The 15790-nt window shown below is 54.4% G+C and overlaps 1 protein-coding gene across 6 annotated transcripts in view; it reads right to left on the bottom strand.

Annotated features, from left to right (window-relative positions):
- The window catches only part of DLGAP4 (DLG associated protein 4), a 223829-nt gene that overhangs the window by 84767 nt on the left and 123272 nt on the right, over window positions 1-15790 (bottom strand). For 5 of the 6 annotated variants that reach the window (XM_063659229.1, XM_063659227.1, XM_054467216.2 and 2 more), the window contains 4 exons: window positions 10833-11903; window positions 7185-7426; window positions 3643-3757; window positions 699-749 (listed from right to left, as the gene is read on the bottom strand). In XM_063659229.1, coding sequence (XP_063515299.1) covers window positions 699-749; window positions 3643-3757; window positions 7185-7426; window positions 10833-11831 — 1407 coding nt within the window. In that variant the 5' untranslated portion in view covers window positions 11832-11903. The remainder of the gene's footprint in view (window positions 1-698; window positions 750-3642; window positions 3758-7184; window positions 7427-10832; window positions 11904-15790) is intronic. The other variant, XM_063659228.1, reaches the window with a different exon arrangement.

Genomic DNA, 15790 nt, shown 5'->3' with positions numbered 1-15790 from the left:
GCCCCTGTGGGATGTGTGGCCTTGCACAAGTCCCTTACCCACTCCTGGCTACAAGGGGGTCGATCTCAGAGTACCTTTCCTGCCCCTGGTTTTTGGTCTTTGGCCTGGAAGGGAGGAGAGGGCCACTTCCAGGGGCAGGATAGGAATGTCTGGGAGGTAGTGCCCTCAGGGCAGCCAGAGAGTGCCGTGAGCAGCACAACCTCACCAACCTGTGTAAAGTTGGAAAGTCTCCACACTCACTCCAATACCCCAACATCCTTAAATGTCCTCCTGATGCTCCAGAAAGGAGAAAAGCCAAGGGATCTGGGGGCTGGGACCTGGAAGCTAATATCACCAGCCCCCAGCCCCTGACCTGTCCAACTCAAACAGTCTCCCCAGGCCTGGCCCAGGCTTTGTGGGAGGAGAGAGGAGGGCAGGAGTCCTGGAGTTGTTTCTTGCCCCATCCAGAGCACCTAGCTCATTCTTCCCCATTTTCAAAAGGAGGAAACTGAAGCACATAGAGCTGAAGCAATAAGGGCAGGGAGTGGAGGGTCAGGACACCAATGTGAGCCTCAACTCCATCCATTGGAAGTGGCTTTCCTGGTGATAGCTCTGCTTGTACCAGCCTGGGCTGGGTGCTGGGACCACTCAGAGGGCAGGCCTAAGACCCAGGCCTACACTCTGGGATTGGGGTGGAAGAGAAGGGCAAACATACTGACCTGCTGCTCATGGCCAAACAACTGGGGGATCAGGGAGGCCTGTCCAAAAATCTGCAGGAAAGAGAGGGTGAGGGTTATGGGAGGACCAGGGCTGGGGCTGGGGTGGGGGATTCAGGGTCAATTGCAAGGAAACTTGAAGTTGGCTGGTCTAACCTCCTCTCCAGACTGGCTGGGACCCAGCTGCTAGGAGGTCTCACTTGGCTTCTTCCAGGGATGGGAGGCTCATTCCTTCTGGGGCTGGGCGTTACTGAGGACTTATAATCTCCTGTTTAAAAGTCCTTCTTGGCTGGGCGCAGTGGCTCATGCCTGTAATCCCAGCACTTTGGGAGGTCGAGGCGGGTGGATCACCTGAGGTTGGGAATTCGAGACCAGCCTGACTAATATGGAGAAACCCCATCTCTACTAAAAATACAAAATTAGCCGGGCATGGTGGCACATGCCTATAATCCCAGCTACTAGGGAGGCTGAGGCAGGAGAATCGCTTGAACCCGTGAGGCGGAGGTTGCAGTGAGCTGGGATCGCGCCATTGCACTCCTGCCTGGGCAACAAGAGCGAAACTCCATCTCAAAATAAATAAATAAATAAATAAATAAATAAATAAATAAATAAAAGTCCTTCTTTAGGTCTGGCCCCTGGGACCATGGATCCTCTGTCTGCTGCCTCTCATCTGGCAGGCAGCCCCCCTGGAGATACAGATTAGGGATGGAGCCCAGAGCCTGCTCTTCCCCAGGCTAGAATATCTCTGACTTTGGGGCCAAATATATGGCTTGGGTCACTCAAGCTTCTAGAGTTGAGGCTGTGAGGGGTCAGAGGATCCTGGACTAGGAGAGAACTGGGACTGGGCAGCGGGTGGTGGGTGAGACCTGCTGTGGCCCCCAGCCTGGCTGATTCATAAGCCTTTTTGTGTAGTTAAAGGACAAAGGTGTCCTGGGTGCCAGGCCCAGGCGGGGGTGGAGATGGGATGTGTACAGAGACAGACGGACACAGAGAGAGACATGGAGATGGAGCCACACTGGAGAGAATCAGAGAAAAATGTGAATGAGGGGAGAGAGAACAGAGAGAGAAAAACAGACGGAGACAGACACAGACAGGAAGACTGAGACGAGAAAACATGGTGGGATGGGAGAGACAGGGAGGGATGCCGTCCATTCAGCAAACACCTACTGAGCATCTGCCCTGTGCCAGGCACTGTGCCAGGCACTGGGGACACTGCAGGGAACAAGACAGCAAGGCCTCCGCCCCCAGGATATCCTAGTTTTAAGAGGGAGACAGCATTAAGTAAATAAGCAAATGATTCTAGTTTCAGGCAGTGATAAAGTAAGGGAACAGCAGGGTAAGGAAACAGCGCCTGGGAGGGCTACTTTAGACAGAGCGATCGCAGGCAGCCTCTCTGAGGAAGTGACATTCGAGCCGAGACCTGAAACTCGAGGAGGAGCCAGCTGTGCAAAGATTTGAGAAGAGAGCTCCTGGAAGAGGAAACAGCAAATGCAGAGGGCCTGGAGCAGAATGACATGGCACACTCGTGTATAAGGAGCAGAAAGGAGGCTGGCATGGCTGGAGCAGGGCAAGGGACAGGGTCCAACAGGGAGGCAGGGCCTAGGTCTTACAGGACTTCACAGTTCCAAGGAAGGACTCTGGCTTTCCCTCAGGGGGTGGGAGCCAAGGGAGGGTCTGGAGCAGGGGTGTGGCTTTGACAGCTCCCTCTGGCCACTGAGTATGGATTGGAGGACGGCTGCTCAGGTGTGACTTGGTGGAGTCTGGATGAGGGGGGCGGGGGCAGGGGGCTCCCTGGGCTGGGGCACTCTACCCCTCCCCATGTCTGAGGGGCTGGGGAAGGAGCTTGGCTAGGCCAGGAATAATGAAGTTGTGAGGAGTCGGGGTCCCAAGCTTTCTAAGCAGTCCTCTAGCCCTGGTCCTGGGCCTGTACACAGTGGCCTGTTCCTGCTGAGAGGAGGCTGGACCTGCACCTGGTTGCCCCACTGCCTAACTGCTACTACCAGTAGGTGTCTGCCTTCTCGGGGGGCTCATCTCCCCATCCACACGATGGGGGGTGCCTTTCAGTCCTGGCTGGTTCTCCCTTTGCAAACCCTAAAGTGCCGAGTACATGCAGGAGCTGAGGTCCAGGTCTGGGTTGGACAGCCCCAGATCCCTGCCCAACTTTGTCTTCTCCTAGCTGCATGATGACCTCACCTCTCTGAGCCTCAGTTGCCTCACCTATGAAATGGGGATATGGATAACAAGGCCACCTCTGGGGGTAGTTAAGGGCTCAAGGAGTTGATGGTTGAGAGGGTGGCATGCAAATTCAACGTTCAGCACAGCGTGCTCCTCACTGACACAGGCAGGGCTGGCTGCGCCTGGGAGCACAACTGCCCCCTGAGTAGGTGGCACAGAGGTCCAAAGTAGAGCAGTCACTTGCTGGAGGTCACACAAGATGCTAATAATAACCAGAAAGGCAGCTACCCTCTGCTGAGCACACCGCCTTCACGATCCCACTTATTCCTCTCAACAGGCCCCAAATAGAAATGCTCACCCTCCTCTGGTAAATCAGGAAACTGAGGTTCAGGGAGGGGAGGTGACTATCCTGGGTTCATACTGTCAAGTGACAAAACTGACACTGGAACCCCGGTCTCCAGTTCCCTATCCTCATGGTTCTGAACCCAGTGAGAAGTGACAGGCGCCCCGCTGGCAGCCTGTGTTTACAGTGGTGGTGTGGGCTTCCTCCCTTGGGGTCCTGGGTCAGGCCCCGTAACTGTGCTCTCCAGCCACAGGACAGTCGGTGAGGCAGAGACACACACAGGAGGCTTCAAGAACAAGGACCAAACAGAAGCACAGTGCAGACATCTGGGGGCCACTCAGCATGGGCTGGGCCTGGGCGCATGTCCTCCTCCCAGATGGGAATCAGTACCCAAGCCCCCTGACTCTCCAGCCTGCCTGCCACCCTCACCTGGCTGATGCAGCTGGAGTCGTTGAGGCTGTCGCTGACGGGGGTGTAGTCCTCTTCCCAGCTCGGACACTTGGAGGGCAGCAGCATGTCCACTGAATCCAGGCGGTCCAGACTCCTGGTGGGGAGTGGGGAGCAGACAGGGCTCAGCCCACCCATTGTTCACCCAGCTTTTGGAGGCCTTGACCATCTGTGATGCACAGGTGGTCCACACCTGTGATGCCCGCTGCAGCCGCAGGGTGGCAGCACCAGCTTGCATTTGACTGTTTAAAACCCGAGGCTGGCCCTGCTCAATTCTACAGCCCCTTTCCTTCCTCCTTGAAAGTCTGGGACATTTCCAGAGGCCCGACAGAGGTGGGTCAAGTTCTACAGCCTAGGGCTCCCAGAGGGCATCAGCTCTGCTGCGATGTTCAAGTGGCTTCTATCAGGTCCCTAGACTCACCCCTTATCTCCATGGCCCCAGCCCTTCAATCTTTCTCACATCTACCTGACCCTGGGCATCCCCCAGTCCTCATTCTGGGAATAAAATCCAAGCATCCAATAGCTTAGGCCCCTGATACAGAAGGGTTTGGATTGGAATCCAGCTTTCTCAGCTGGGTGACCCTGGGCAAGTCATTACCCCTTACTTAAGTCTCAGTTTCCTCGTCTCTAAAATGGGGATGATGCTACACCTGCCTGCTGGGGCTGCAGTGAGGATTCAGTGGTGCAGATCAACGGATATCGGGTCAGGCACAGTGACCAGCGGGCAAGTGCTAACAGACAGCAGCTGTTACTATTATTGCTACTACTACTACTGTTATTATTATTGCTTCCCTTGAATTCTAGGCCTAAGCCCCAGGCTTCCTGCCTCTCCCACCTTAATGCCCACTGGTCACTCAGATTGTAGGATCTCAGTACTAGAAGGGATCTTAGAGATCCTCCAGCTCAGCCCCTTCACTTAAAGATGGGGAAACTAGGCCAGGCGCGGTGGCTCACGCCTGTAATCCCAGCAATTTGGGAGGCTGCGGCGGGCAGCTCAGCTGAGGTCAGCTCAGCTACTCGGGAGGCTGAGGCAGGAGAACTGCTTGAACTCGGGAGGCTGAGGCAGGAGAACTGCTTGAACCCGGGAGGTGGAGGTTACAGTGAGCCAAGTTTGTGCCACTGCACTCCAGCCTGGGAGACAGAGCAAGACTCTGTCTCAAAAAAAAAAAAAAAAAAAAAAAAAAAAAAGATGGGGAAACTGACCAGGCGTGGTGGCTCACACCTATAATCCCAGCACTTTGGGAGGCCAAAGCAGAAGGGTCACTTGAGCTGGGGAGTTCAACACCACTCTGGGCAACATAGTGAGGCCCCATCTTTACAATATATACATATATATGTATATATTATTCAGACTGGGAAACTGAGGCCCAGAGGGAAAAAGACTGGCCAAGGTCATCCAGTGGCAGAGGGAAAAATGGAAGTCACTGCCAGCCTGGGCAGTGTGGGGGCTGATGAGCAAGGGGAGAGCAATATATACATATGCATACATATATATATTTTATATATATATATTTTATATATATATATATATTTTTTTTGAGACAGTCTCACTCTGTCACTCAGGCTGGAGTGCAGTGGCACGATCTCAGCTCCCTGCAACCTCTGCCTCCTGGGTTCAAGTGATTCTCATGCCTCAGCCTCCCTAGTAGCTGGGATTACAGGCATGCACCACCACGACCTGCTAATTTTTATACTTTTAGTAGAGATGCGGTTTCGCCATGTTGACCAGGCTGGTGTCGAACTCCTGACCTCAAGTGATCTGCCTGCCTTGGCCTCCCAAAGTGCAGGGATTACAAGCGTGAGCCACTGCACCCGGCCACAAAAAATTCTTTAAAAAAATTAGCTGGGCATGGTGGCCCATGCTGGTAGTCCCAGCTACTCGGGATGCTGAGGCGGGAGGATTGCTTGAGCACAGGAGGTCGACGAGGTTGCAGTGAACCATGATTGCACTATTGCACTCCAACCTGGGCGACATAGCGAGACCCTGTTCCCCACTTCCCCCCCAAAAAAGATGGAGAAACTAAGGTTCAGAGAAGGGCAGAACTGGGATTGTCTGGTGGTGTCCTGAATTCCAACCTGGAGGCCATTCTCTATCTTCTGCCCAGTCAACTAGACTCCTGGCTGCGTGAGAACACTGCCCTCTTCCTGCCTAGGTACCAGTGTCACCTGACCTGTTCTCTTCCCTCTGTCTCAGTCTTCCCAGGCCACCTCCTCCATGAAGCCTTGGCTCCTGTCCCCCCTAGTTGAAGATCTAGGGAGAAGCTTGTTCCCTCTAACTCCTCCAAGCCTTACAGCAACATGATGGGGCTTGGCTGGTGAAGTCCAGGCAGGCACTGGGACAGGAAAAGTCTGTCTATCACTCTTTGGCTTCTGGATTCACCTCCCTCCCCCAACTCGGAGCTCCCCACAGGGATCAGTTACAGGGGCAAGGGTAGAGCGGGCTCTGGCCTTCCTTAGGCAGTGCTGTTACAGGTGATGCACTCACTCAGGGCAGGTTCTCCTAACCTGAAGACCAAGATCCCGTGGGACAGTTCCCCTGTGGGAGTGGAACTTACCTGGGGATGTGGCTCCTGTGGGAGGGGTTTACCTGGACCTATCACCCGAGAGTGGCTTTCATTATCGGGGTTTACCAAAGGATGCGGCTCACCTGTGGTCAGGGCTGAACTGGGGTGGGGCTCAAGGGGTGGTTCTCCAATTGGCGGGGCTCTTCGGGGTCAATTCATCAGAGTGCAGGGCCAACCTGAGGGTCTCATGGAGGGAGCTAACCTGATGGCGGGTTCACTTAGGGGGCCTGGATCATTATAGTAGTGAGTTCACCTGGATCTGAAGCTGAGGGACAGTATTCATCTGTGGGCTGGGATCTCTCGGGGGACAGCCTAATGGGAGGAAGGCGGGACTCCCAGGGTAGGGACATACCTAAGAGGGGTTCACCTAGGGGACGAGGCTTGCTCGGACTCACAAGTGGGCGGGGCTCACCCAAAGGGGCGAGAAAAGCCTCTGGGCGGGGCTTCCACGCGGGCAGGGCTTTTCTTTTTCTTTCTTTCTTTCCTTTTTTTTTGAGACGGAGTCTCGCTCAGTCGCCCAGGCTGGAGTGCAGTGGCGCGATCTCGGCTCACTGCAATCTCCGCCTCCCGGGTTCAAGCGATTCTCCTGTCTTAGCCTCCCTAGTAGCTGGGATTACAGGCGCCTGCCGCCAGCACAGCTAATTTTTGTATTTTTAGTAGAGACGGGGTTTCCCCATGTTGGCCATTCTGGTCTTGAACTCCTGACCTCAAGTGATCCACCCGCCTCGACCTCCCAAAGTGCTGGGATTACAGGCGTGAGCCACCGCGCCGGGCAGGCCTTATTTTAATGAGGGGGTTCTCTCAAGGAGCAGGACTCATAAGTGGGCGGGGCTCAAAGGGGGCGTGGCTCCCACGCAGGCGGGGCTTATTTTAATGGGGGGGGTCCTTCCAAGGAGCAAGACTCGTAGTGGGCGGGGCTTGACTGTGGGCGGGACCGTAAGGGTGGAGCTGCGCGCTTACCTGCGGGGGTTGCTCTGCTCTCCCAGCGACTGCTGCGTGGCCCTCAGATAGCTCTGGCGCCGCGCCGCGGTCTTGGGTGAGGGCTTCGGGCTGCCGCCGGACTCGTCGCTGTCCTCGTCGCCCATTGCCTTGATGTAGCTGCCGCTGCGCATGCGCCGGCACGGGATAGGGCCCTCGGCCGCGGCATCCGTCTCGCGTGGGGACAGCAGCGTGGTGCTCCATTCGCCGCCGCCGCCGGGCACCTGGGGATGGGGCACAGGACTCAGTGGGGCCACCGCAGAAAATGAGCAGATGGCGAGAACCCCCATCTCCGGGACCTGAAGCTCCCTCGTTCCCTGCAGAGTTCAGGCTCACGTGCTGGGTTTCCCGCCTTTGAAACCACGGGGCAGCACAGCAGAGCCCTGGGCTGGGAGGAATACCGGGGTTCCAGAGCCTCTCCAGCCTCGGATTTCTCCATGGATCCCAGGCTGGGTTTGCCCCAGAAGCAATGCCCTAGGCCCTGGGGTCACGGTGGCCTCCACTGCAGCCATCTCTACTTAGCCCCACAGTCACTTCACTTGGACTGTCTCAGGGGATGCTTATGATCTCATGGCACAGATGAGAACACCAGGCCTGAGGGACGCAAGGCACTTGCAGAAAGAGGCCCCAGACCAGGATCCGGAGCCTGAGCCTAGAATGGGGGATCAGAGGACCCTGGCACATCAGCATGAGGGGGGACAGGGTCCCAGAGCCAATGGATATTCTTTGTCCCACAGGTGGGGAAACTGAGATACAGAGAGCAGAGGTGCTTCCCCGGGTCAGGTAGCCACATGGCGAGCTGGAAAAAGGGCTCAGTTTTCCCATCTGAACTTCAGGGACTCTGTCCATGGAACGGGGCTGTGATAGGGCAGGTGAGGTCACAGCTGTGAGGGCAGCCCTGGTCCCCCAGTCTCCAGTGGTTATGGTGGCAGTAACCAACCGAGGGAACCTTCCCTGTCCTTCTGAGGCCGGGTTCTGCTGGCTGCCCCAGGGCAGTGCACACAGGTTACATTCCTCACCATTTCATGCACACTGTTATGGAAACACAGTGGATGGTCACTGTGTGATGAAAAATGCACACATCTCAGCACTCACACACAGCCTGTGCACAGAGTGAACATGCCTCATCCTGTACACATATCTCAAAATGTACAGAACAAGCATATGTCCCATGTCCCTCAGTGAGTACCCCCAGTGTACCACACACCTCACCAAGGACACACACCAGCAGCCACTTTGCCACAGCAACCCCTCCACAAGTATGCAGCATATACACAGAGCACACCCACCTTCCTACTGCCCTCCCTCTGGACATTCGCACCAGCAACTACTGCACTGTGGACGCACATCTCAACGTGTATCCACCGTGCACTGTCCCCGCCTCCACATGCACACAGCGTACCCCTCACCAGGCTGAACATGTCACCACAGATGTCCAAGCCCACGCATTCAGTGTGCACAGCATTCCCACTCTCTATCGCATACACATGCACACTGCCCAAGGGCCACACCTACACAGGTACTGCACCCTTCCCCATGCCCTCTGTGTCAGAGGCCCACTTTCCACAAAGGGAAGGTAATGTCCAGCACTCCCACTCCAGCCCCACCCAGCCTTCCCATAAACCCTCAGCAGACTGCCCAGCCTAGGGCCAGTGCATTCTGCCTACAAGCCACTTGCTAGTCCAGCCCCACTATCCCCACCGTCCCTTGGGAACGTGGCCTTGTACATCACTGCTCAGAAACTGTTGCTAAGCCACCCACTCACCTCCTGTCACCCAAGGAGGCAGCACAGACTCCAGGGCCCACAGGGCTACCCTCTCATGGTGTTTCTGTGGCATTGTTACATGATCAGACCCAACTATACCATTTTGAGAGGAAGCCCGGTCACACATCACCCTCCCTAATGCTTCTAAACCAAGGAAGCAGTTTTAGAACCACAAGAGCCCTAAATATATCAAATACTGCCTGGATTTCAGTTTCCTCCTATTGAAAAAGAAGATAGTCTCACTGTTTCTGGAATTTCATACAAGATGATAAGAAGTCAGCGCTTTGTTAGACCCCAAAAATCATCTCGTTCAAAATGCATCTCATGGCTGGGTGCAGTGGCTCATGTCTGTAATCCCAGCACTTTGGGAGGCTGAGGCAGGTGCTCACCTGAGGTCAGGAATTCGAAACCAGCCTGGCCAACATGATAAAATCCCGTCTCTACTAAAAATACGAAAATTGGTCAGTCTTGGTGGCTCGCACCTATAATCCCAGCTACTCAGGAGGCTGAGGCAAGGAGAATCACTGGAACCCGGGAGGCAGAGGTTGCAGTGAGCCAGGATCACGCCATTGCACTCCAGTCTGGGTGACAAGTGTGAAACTCCATCTCAAAAAAAAAAAAAAAAAAAAAAAAAAAAAATGCTGGGCGCAGTGGCTCAGTCCTGTAATCCCTGCACTTTGGGAGGCTGAGGCAGACTGGAGGTTAGGAGTTCAAAACCAGCCTGGCCAACATGATGAAATCCCATCTCTATTAAACATACAGAAAATTAACCAGGCATGGTGGCGGGTGCCTGTAATCCCAGCTACTCAGGAGGCTGAGGCAGGAGAATTGCTTGAACCCGGGGGGCGGAGGTTGCAGTGAGCTGAGATCGCGCCACTGCATTCTAGCCTGGGCAACAAGAGTGAAACTGAAACTCTGTCTAAAAAAAAAAAGAAATACTCATCAGAGTTCCCAAGGGCTGGCCAGGCCCGCGCTTGCATTCCCCCTGAGATGAGGCGCTCACTACCTACAGAAGCAGCTCCTTCCACCTAAAATCTGCTTCCTGTATTTTCCACCCACAGCCTGGCTTTGCCCTGGGGAGCCATTCAGTTCATAGCCCCCTGCCCTACCCTTGAGAGCCACTTGGAAATGTGCAGCCACAGTGATGTCTCAGCCTTCTGCCACTTTCAAGCCATGTGGCCTTGGTGCACACCAAGTGCCCGAATCAGTGTTAGTATTTGAAAGAAGAAGGCTACTCCCCCAAGCTGGGTTAGGACCCCCTGGGCCCCTGCAGCTCTTGGTGCTGATCCCCATCACACTCTGCTGACACTGACATGACCATCCATGTCTTTCCTAGTATTCTAATCTTTGGGACTGTGTCTTCTTTATTTCTGACTCTGTTCATTTAATTGTCCATCTGTCCATCTACCCCTTCCTCGCTCACATTTCCTGAGCACTTCTTGCATGCCAGATCCTGTCCTGGGCCTTGGGGACACATGGCTGCATCAGATGTGATCCCTGTCCTCAAAGAGCTGTCAGTCTGATGGGGGTGGCAGGCAGAGGCTGGCAATTAGAATGCCATGCAATTGGTTCTGTGAGGGGGTTGGGATGGCACAGCTTCCAGATTTGTCTTCTAAAGGGCAGGAACATATTTTAGTCCCTGCTCAGGGCTGGGCTCAGAAAGGCCCTAATTAATTTCTGTTCAGAGCATGACCAGTGGAAGGACTCCCTGATTAGCAGGTACCACTAAGCCACCCATTTTATAGCTGAGACACAGAGGACCAGAATGAAGTGATTTTCCAAGTGAATCTGTGGTACACCTAGGCTTCAAAACTGGTGCCGTCCCCAGAGCCCTCACCCCACCCCTGACCCTGGCAGAGACCTACCTGCAGGTAATGGTAGGCTAGACCCTGGTGGCAGGATTTGGACTTGAGCAGGCTCTTATCCAAGGTGGCCGAGGTCTTCTGGCAGACCTCGTGGGCGTGGCTGAGGGTCAGAGTGGACCAGGAGCCCCGTTTGACGTAGTTGGTGTCAGTGCCCACCCCAAGGCTGGGGCAGGTGGCTGGGGGTGCGGGCGGGGGTGGTGGGGCGGTCAGCTCAGTAGTGTTGTTCTTGGTGGCTTTGAGCATGTGCCCACTGATGGTGTTGTAGGCGTGCATGAAGTAGCGTGGCTGGCTGCGTTCTGCCTGGCGGCCTAGTGTCATCAGCCCGGAGGCTGGGCCACTGCTGCGGAAGGCGCCGGCCTCGCCGTCCAAGTTGTCATCGGAGCTCCACCAGCCTGAGATGTTGGAGCGGCTGCGCCGTTTGGGCTCCCCAGCCTTGGCCCGCTCCTTGCTTTTGGCCCTCCGGCCCTTGCCGTCCTCCATGCCACCCTTCTTGCTGCCATTGCCACCGACCTTGCCCGCTGTGCCCTCCAGTGAGGGTGCCTTGGTGAAGAAAAGCCGCTGGACTGAGTGGACCAGGTGGCGGATGCGGCCAGGGCTCTCACCACGGGCCTTGGCCTCGCCACGGGGAAACTGGAGGGTGCTGAAGCCATCACGGTGGATGGGCAGCTGCTTCTCAAACTGGTCCAGGAGGTTGGCGGGCAGCCGGTTGATCTTGGTGGCTTGGGCATGGCTGGGGAAGGGGCTCTCCTCTGGCACCTCGAAGTGGGAGTTGTAGTGGATGCGGGGAAAGGTGCTGCTGGGCGGGGGCAGCTGGTTGTTGAGGGGAAAGAGGCCATCCCCTGGCAGGGTGTTCTGCCCGGGGAAGCGGGCCTCACGGGCGAAGGCCTCCGTGGGCGACAGCAGGTAGGGGTTGCGGTCGGTCCCTGCAAACAGGGGCTCGTGGGGTGGGTCTAGGCTGTCGGAGAGGTGGCGGGGGCGGCTGTCACCGAGGCCTTTCATGATCCCGGGCCGAGGGCAGGGGCCGTCACCCTAGCAGGGCGCCCGGGTCGCCTCTCCCGGGCGGCAGCTATCCTAGGGAGAGAAGACAGAAAGCAGTCAGCTGGTCAGCTGGATTGTGGGGGAGGGGTGCCGGGAAGGTCAGATCCAGATCGCAAGGCTGGGAGGATCTCTGAAGCCAGTCCTCAATATTGTGGGCCTGAGGACAGGAGTACACACTGAGGCCCACGTACTCTGTGTATAAATAAAAGTTACAACTCAAGCTACCGACTATCAGACAAACACAACATCTTCCATTCTTCTAGCTTGAGGACTGTATCTTTAAAACAACCTGGAAAACCAGGCTCAGACTCAGAGTTCGGGGTCTCCTCTGAATTCCATGATGGAATATGGGTGGGGGGCTGCCCATCCTCCACTCTCTTTCCATTTCTGACTCTGTCCCTCACCCCGAGGGGCCACATAGATGCAAATACCCCGGCCCACATCTCCTAGCTCTGTCCACAGGCCCCCAAACAGTCATCCCGGAACCCCAAGATGGTCCCTGTGGCAGGGCCCACCTCCCACGGGAGGACCCTGTGCTGGCCCTGGAGGCAGGCGTGGGTCATTTGGGCAGGGAATCCCAGGGTGCCCAATATCCAGGGTGGTCTATGGGGGGATGAAGCCTGCTGGTGGGCATGTCCCCAGGGCTCCTGAACTCTCCTTGCCTTATGGGGAAAAACATGGACTTTTAGAGGGTCAGAGAGATTTTTTTTTTTTTTTTTTAGAGACAGAGTCTCACTCTGTTACCCAGGCTGGAGTGCAGTGGTGCGATCTTCGCTCACTGCAACCTCCATCTCCCGGGTTCAAGTGATTCTCCTGCCTCAGCCTGCCGAGTAGCTGAGATTACAGGTGCCTGCCACCACACATGGCTAATTTTTGTATTTTTAGTAGAGATGGGATTTCACTATGTTGGCCAGACTGGTCTCGAACTCCTGACCTCAAGTGATCCGCCCACCTTGGCCTCCCAAAGTGCTGAGATTACAGGCGTAAGCCACCATGCCTGGCCTTTTTTTTTTTTTTTTTTTTTTTTTTTTTTTTTGCAACAAGGTCACAGACAGCTCACTGCAGCCTTGGCCTCCTGGGATCAAGCGATCCTCCAGCCTTGGTCTCCCAAAGTGCTGGGATTATAGCTGTAGGCCACTGTTCCTGGCTAGAGAGGCCTTCCAAAAAGCAGGACCCAGGGCAATGGCCCATCTCATTCAGGTCTGAGGGCAGTACCGTCCAATTCTTTAACAGAGGAATTCCTATGTCAAATGTAAGCCCTCTGCAAAAACCTGCTCTGCCCTTCATCGAATGTCTACCAAGTGTGACTGCTGGGCAGGTTCTGAGAGCTTCAGACACCAAAGAGGCCAACAAGCCCATAGGCCCATCATTTCCAATTGAGATGAAGCAAAGATGGCCTGGAATAGAGCTCTCAGAGTCAATAACAGGGGCACATCCTCAGGACAAGGCAAGGGCTCACAGAAGGGTGGCATTTAGGTGCAGTTGCTGTGCCTCAGTTTCCCCTGCTGTAAAATGGGACCATCCTGGAAATACTAGTCCAAAACTTAGGTAAGTCTCTTCCCTTTTCTGGGCCTGGGCCTCAATCTTCCTGTCTGCCATGGAGCAGAGAGGTTGGCGAGGTTTCTAAGCCCACCGGCCCTGTACATGGGAGTCCCAAGACTTGGTCTGGCCTGAGCCTGGTGTGCTGAGGACTGGCAAAGAGTCAGTGTGGCTGGAGCAGAGCAAGCGAGGACAAGGGTTGTGGAGGGAGGGCTCTCAGAGGGGCTGGGTCAGGTCACAGCACAAAGGCTCTGGCTGACATCAAGCATGGAGGGCAGAATAATGGCCCCCAAATATGCCCATGACCTTGTCAAAAGGAACTTGGCAGGTGTGGTTATTTTGCAAATGTGATTAAGGATCTTGAGATGGGGAGACTATCATGAATTATCTGGATGGGCTCAAGCTAATCACATGGTCCCTATAAGAAACAGGCATGGGCTGGGCATGGTGGCTCACGCCTGTAATCCCAGCACTTTTGGAGGCCAAGGCAGGTGGATCACTTGAGATCAGGAGTTTGAGATCACCCAGGCCAACACAGTGAAACCCCGTCTCTACCAAAAAACAAAAAATTAGCTGGGTGTGGGGTGTGTGCTTGTAATACCAGCTACTTGGGAGGCTGAGGCTGCTGGAGAATCACTTGAACGCAGGAGGCAGAGTTTGCAGTGAGCTGAGATCGTGCCATTGCACTCCAGCCTGGGTGACAGAATAAGACTCTGTCTCAAAAAAAAAAAAAAAAAAAAGAAAAGAAAAAGGAAAAAAGAAACAGGAATTGGCCAGGCATGGTGGCTCACACCTGTAATTCCAGCACTTTTGGAGGCCAAGGCGGGGGCAGATCACTTGAGGTCAGGAGTTTGAGACCAGCCTGGCCAACATAGTGAAACCCCATCTCTACTAAAAATACAAAAATTACTGGGTGTGATGGCGTGCCCCTGTAATCCCAGCTACTTGGGAGGCTGAGGCAGGAAAATCACTTGAACCCGGAGGTGGAGTTTGCAGTGAGCCGAGATTGTGCCATTGCACTCCAGCCTGGGCAACAGAGTGAGACTCTGTCTCAAAAATAAATACATAAATAAATAAATAAACAGGCAGGAAGGTCAGAGTCGGAGGAGATGTGCCAACAGAAGCAGAGATCAGAGTGATGTGGAGACATAAGCCAAGGAATGCAGGCAGCCTTCAGAAGCGGGCAGAGGTGGCTGGGCACGGTGGCTTATGCCTGTAATCCCAGCGCTTTGGGAGGCCAAGGCAGGAGGATTGCTTAAGGCCAGGAGTTTGAGACCAGCCTGGGCAACAAACTGGGACAGTGTCTCAAAAAAAGAGATAGATTCTCCCCTAGAGCCTCCAGAGAGAATGTGGCTCTGCAATCCATTTTAGACTGTGACCTCTAGAACATCCTATGAGACAAAGTGCACCAGTCTGGGAACCAGACAGCACAAAGCCACACGGAACCAGGCCTGGAACCCAGGTCTTCTTGACTCTTAATGCAGGCCCCACCCAGCCCACTGGCCCTGCTGAACTGGAGGATGTGCAAAGAAAGGGGACAGTGTGGGGGCTGGATCCACTAGCTGAGGGGCAGAGGGTGGGGAGGATGCGACAGTACCAGATGAAGCCTCAGCAAAGAGTGGATGTCCATCTGGCCCAGCATGGCCCAGCTTCCACCAGCTTCTCCAACCTTGTTCCCATCTCTTGCTGTCCACCTGCCAGCCAAGCTCACACCCTTCAGGATTTCTTCACAGCTCTCACTGCTCTGGGAAACTCTCATGTGTTTCCTTGTTTGCTAGTTTCTTATCCATCTTCCCCTAGATCTGTGCTGTCCAATATGGTAGCCACTGGGCCACAGAGCACTTGACATGCAGCTAGTGCGACTGGGAAACTGAATTTTTAATTTTTAAAAAAGTTTAATTAATTTAATTTAAATAGCACATGTGGCAAGTGGCTACCAGGTTGTCAGTATAGTCCTAGAGGTTCAACCCTCCTCTTGGAAGGTGCCTCCCTCCCTCAGCCCTGCTAAAGCTGGGTTCAGCACACTTTCTTATTCTAACACCTTTTCTACCTTTTTGAGTTGGACGTTTAGTTCATTTGTTTTCTGATCTCCTTATACTCTAATAAATGTGTCACAGAAAAGCTATGTATTTTCCCCTGAGTATCTATTAGCTGCATATCATGGATTGTATTTTTCCAGTTTTTTTCCCTTTTTTATTTTTATTTTTTGACATGGAGTCTCACTCTTGTTGCCCAGGCTGGAGTGCAATGGGGTGGTCTCAGCTCACTGCAACCTCTGCCTCCTGGATTCCAGCGATTCTCGTGCCTCAGCCTCCCTAGTAGCTGGGATTACAGGCATGCACCACCACGCCTGGCTAATTTTTGTATTTTTAGTAGAGACG

The sequence above is a fragment of the Pongo pygmaeus genome, chromosome 21, assembly GCF_028885625.2.
Source record: "Pongo pygmaeus isolate AG05252 chromosome 21, NHGRI_mPonPyg2-v2.0_pri, whole genome shotgun sequence".
Classification (NCBI taxonomy): Eukaryota; Metazoa; Chordata; class Mammalia; order Primates; family Hominidae; genus Pongo; species Pongo pygmaeus.
The sequence above is the reverse complement of the archived record's forward strand: the minus strand, read 5'-3'. Positions and strand labels throughout refer to the sequence as shown.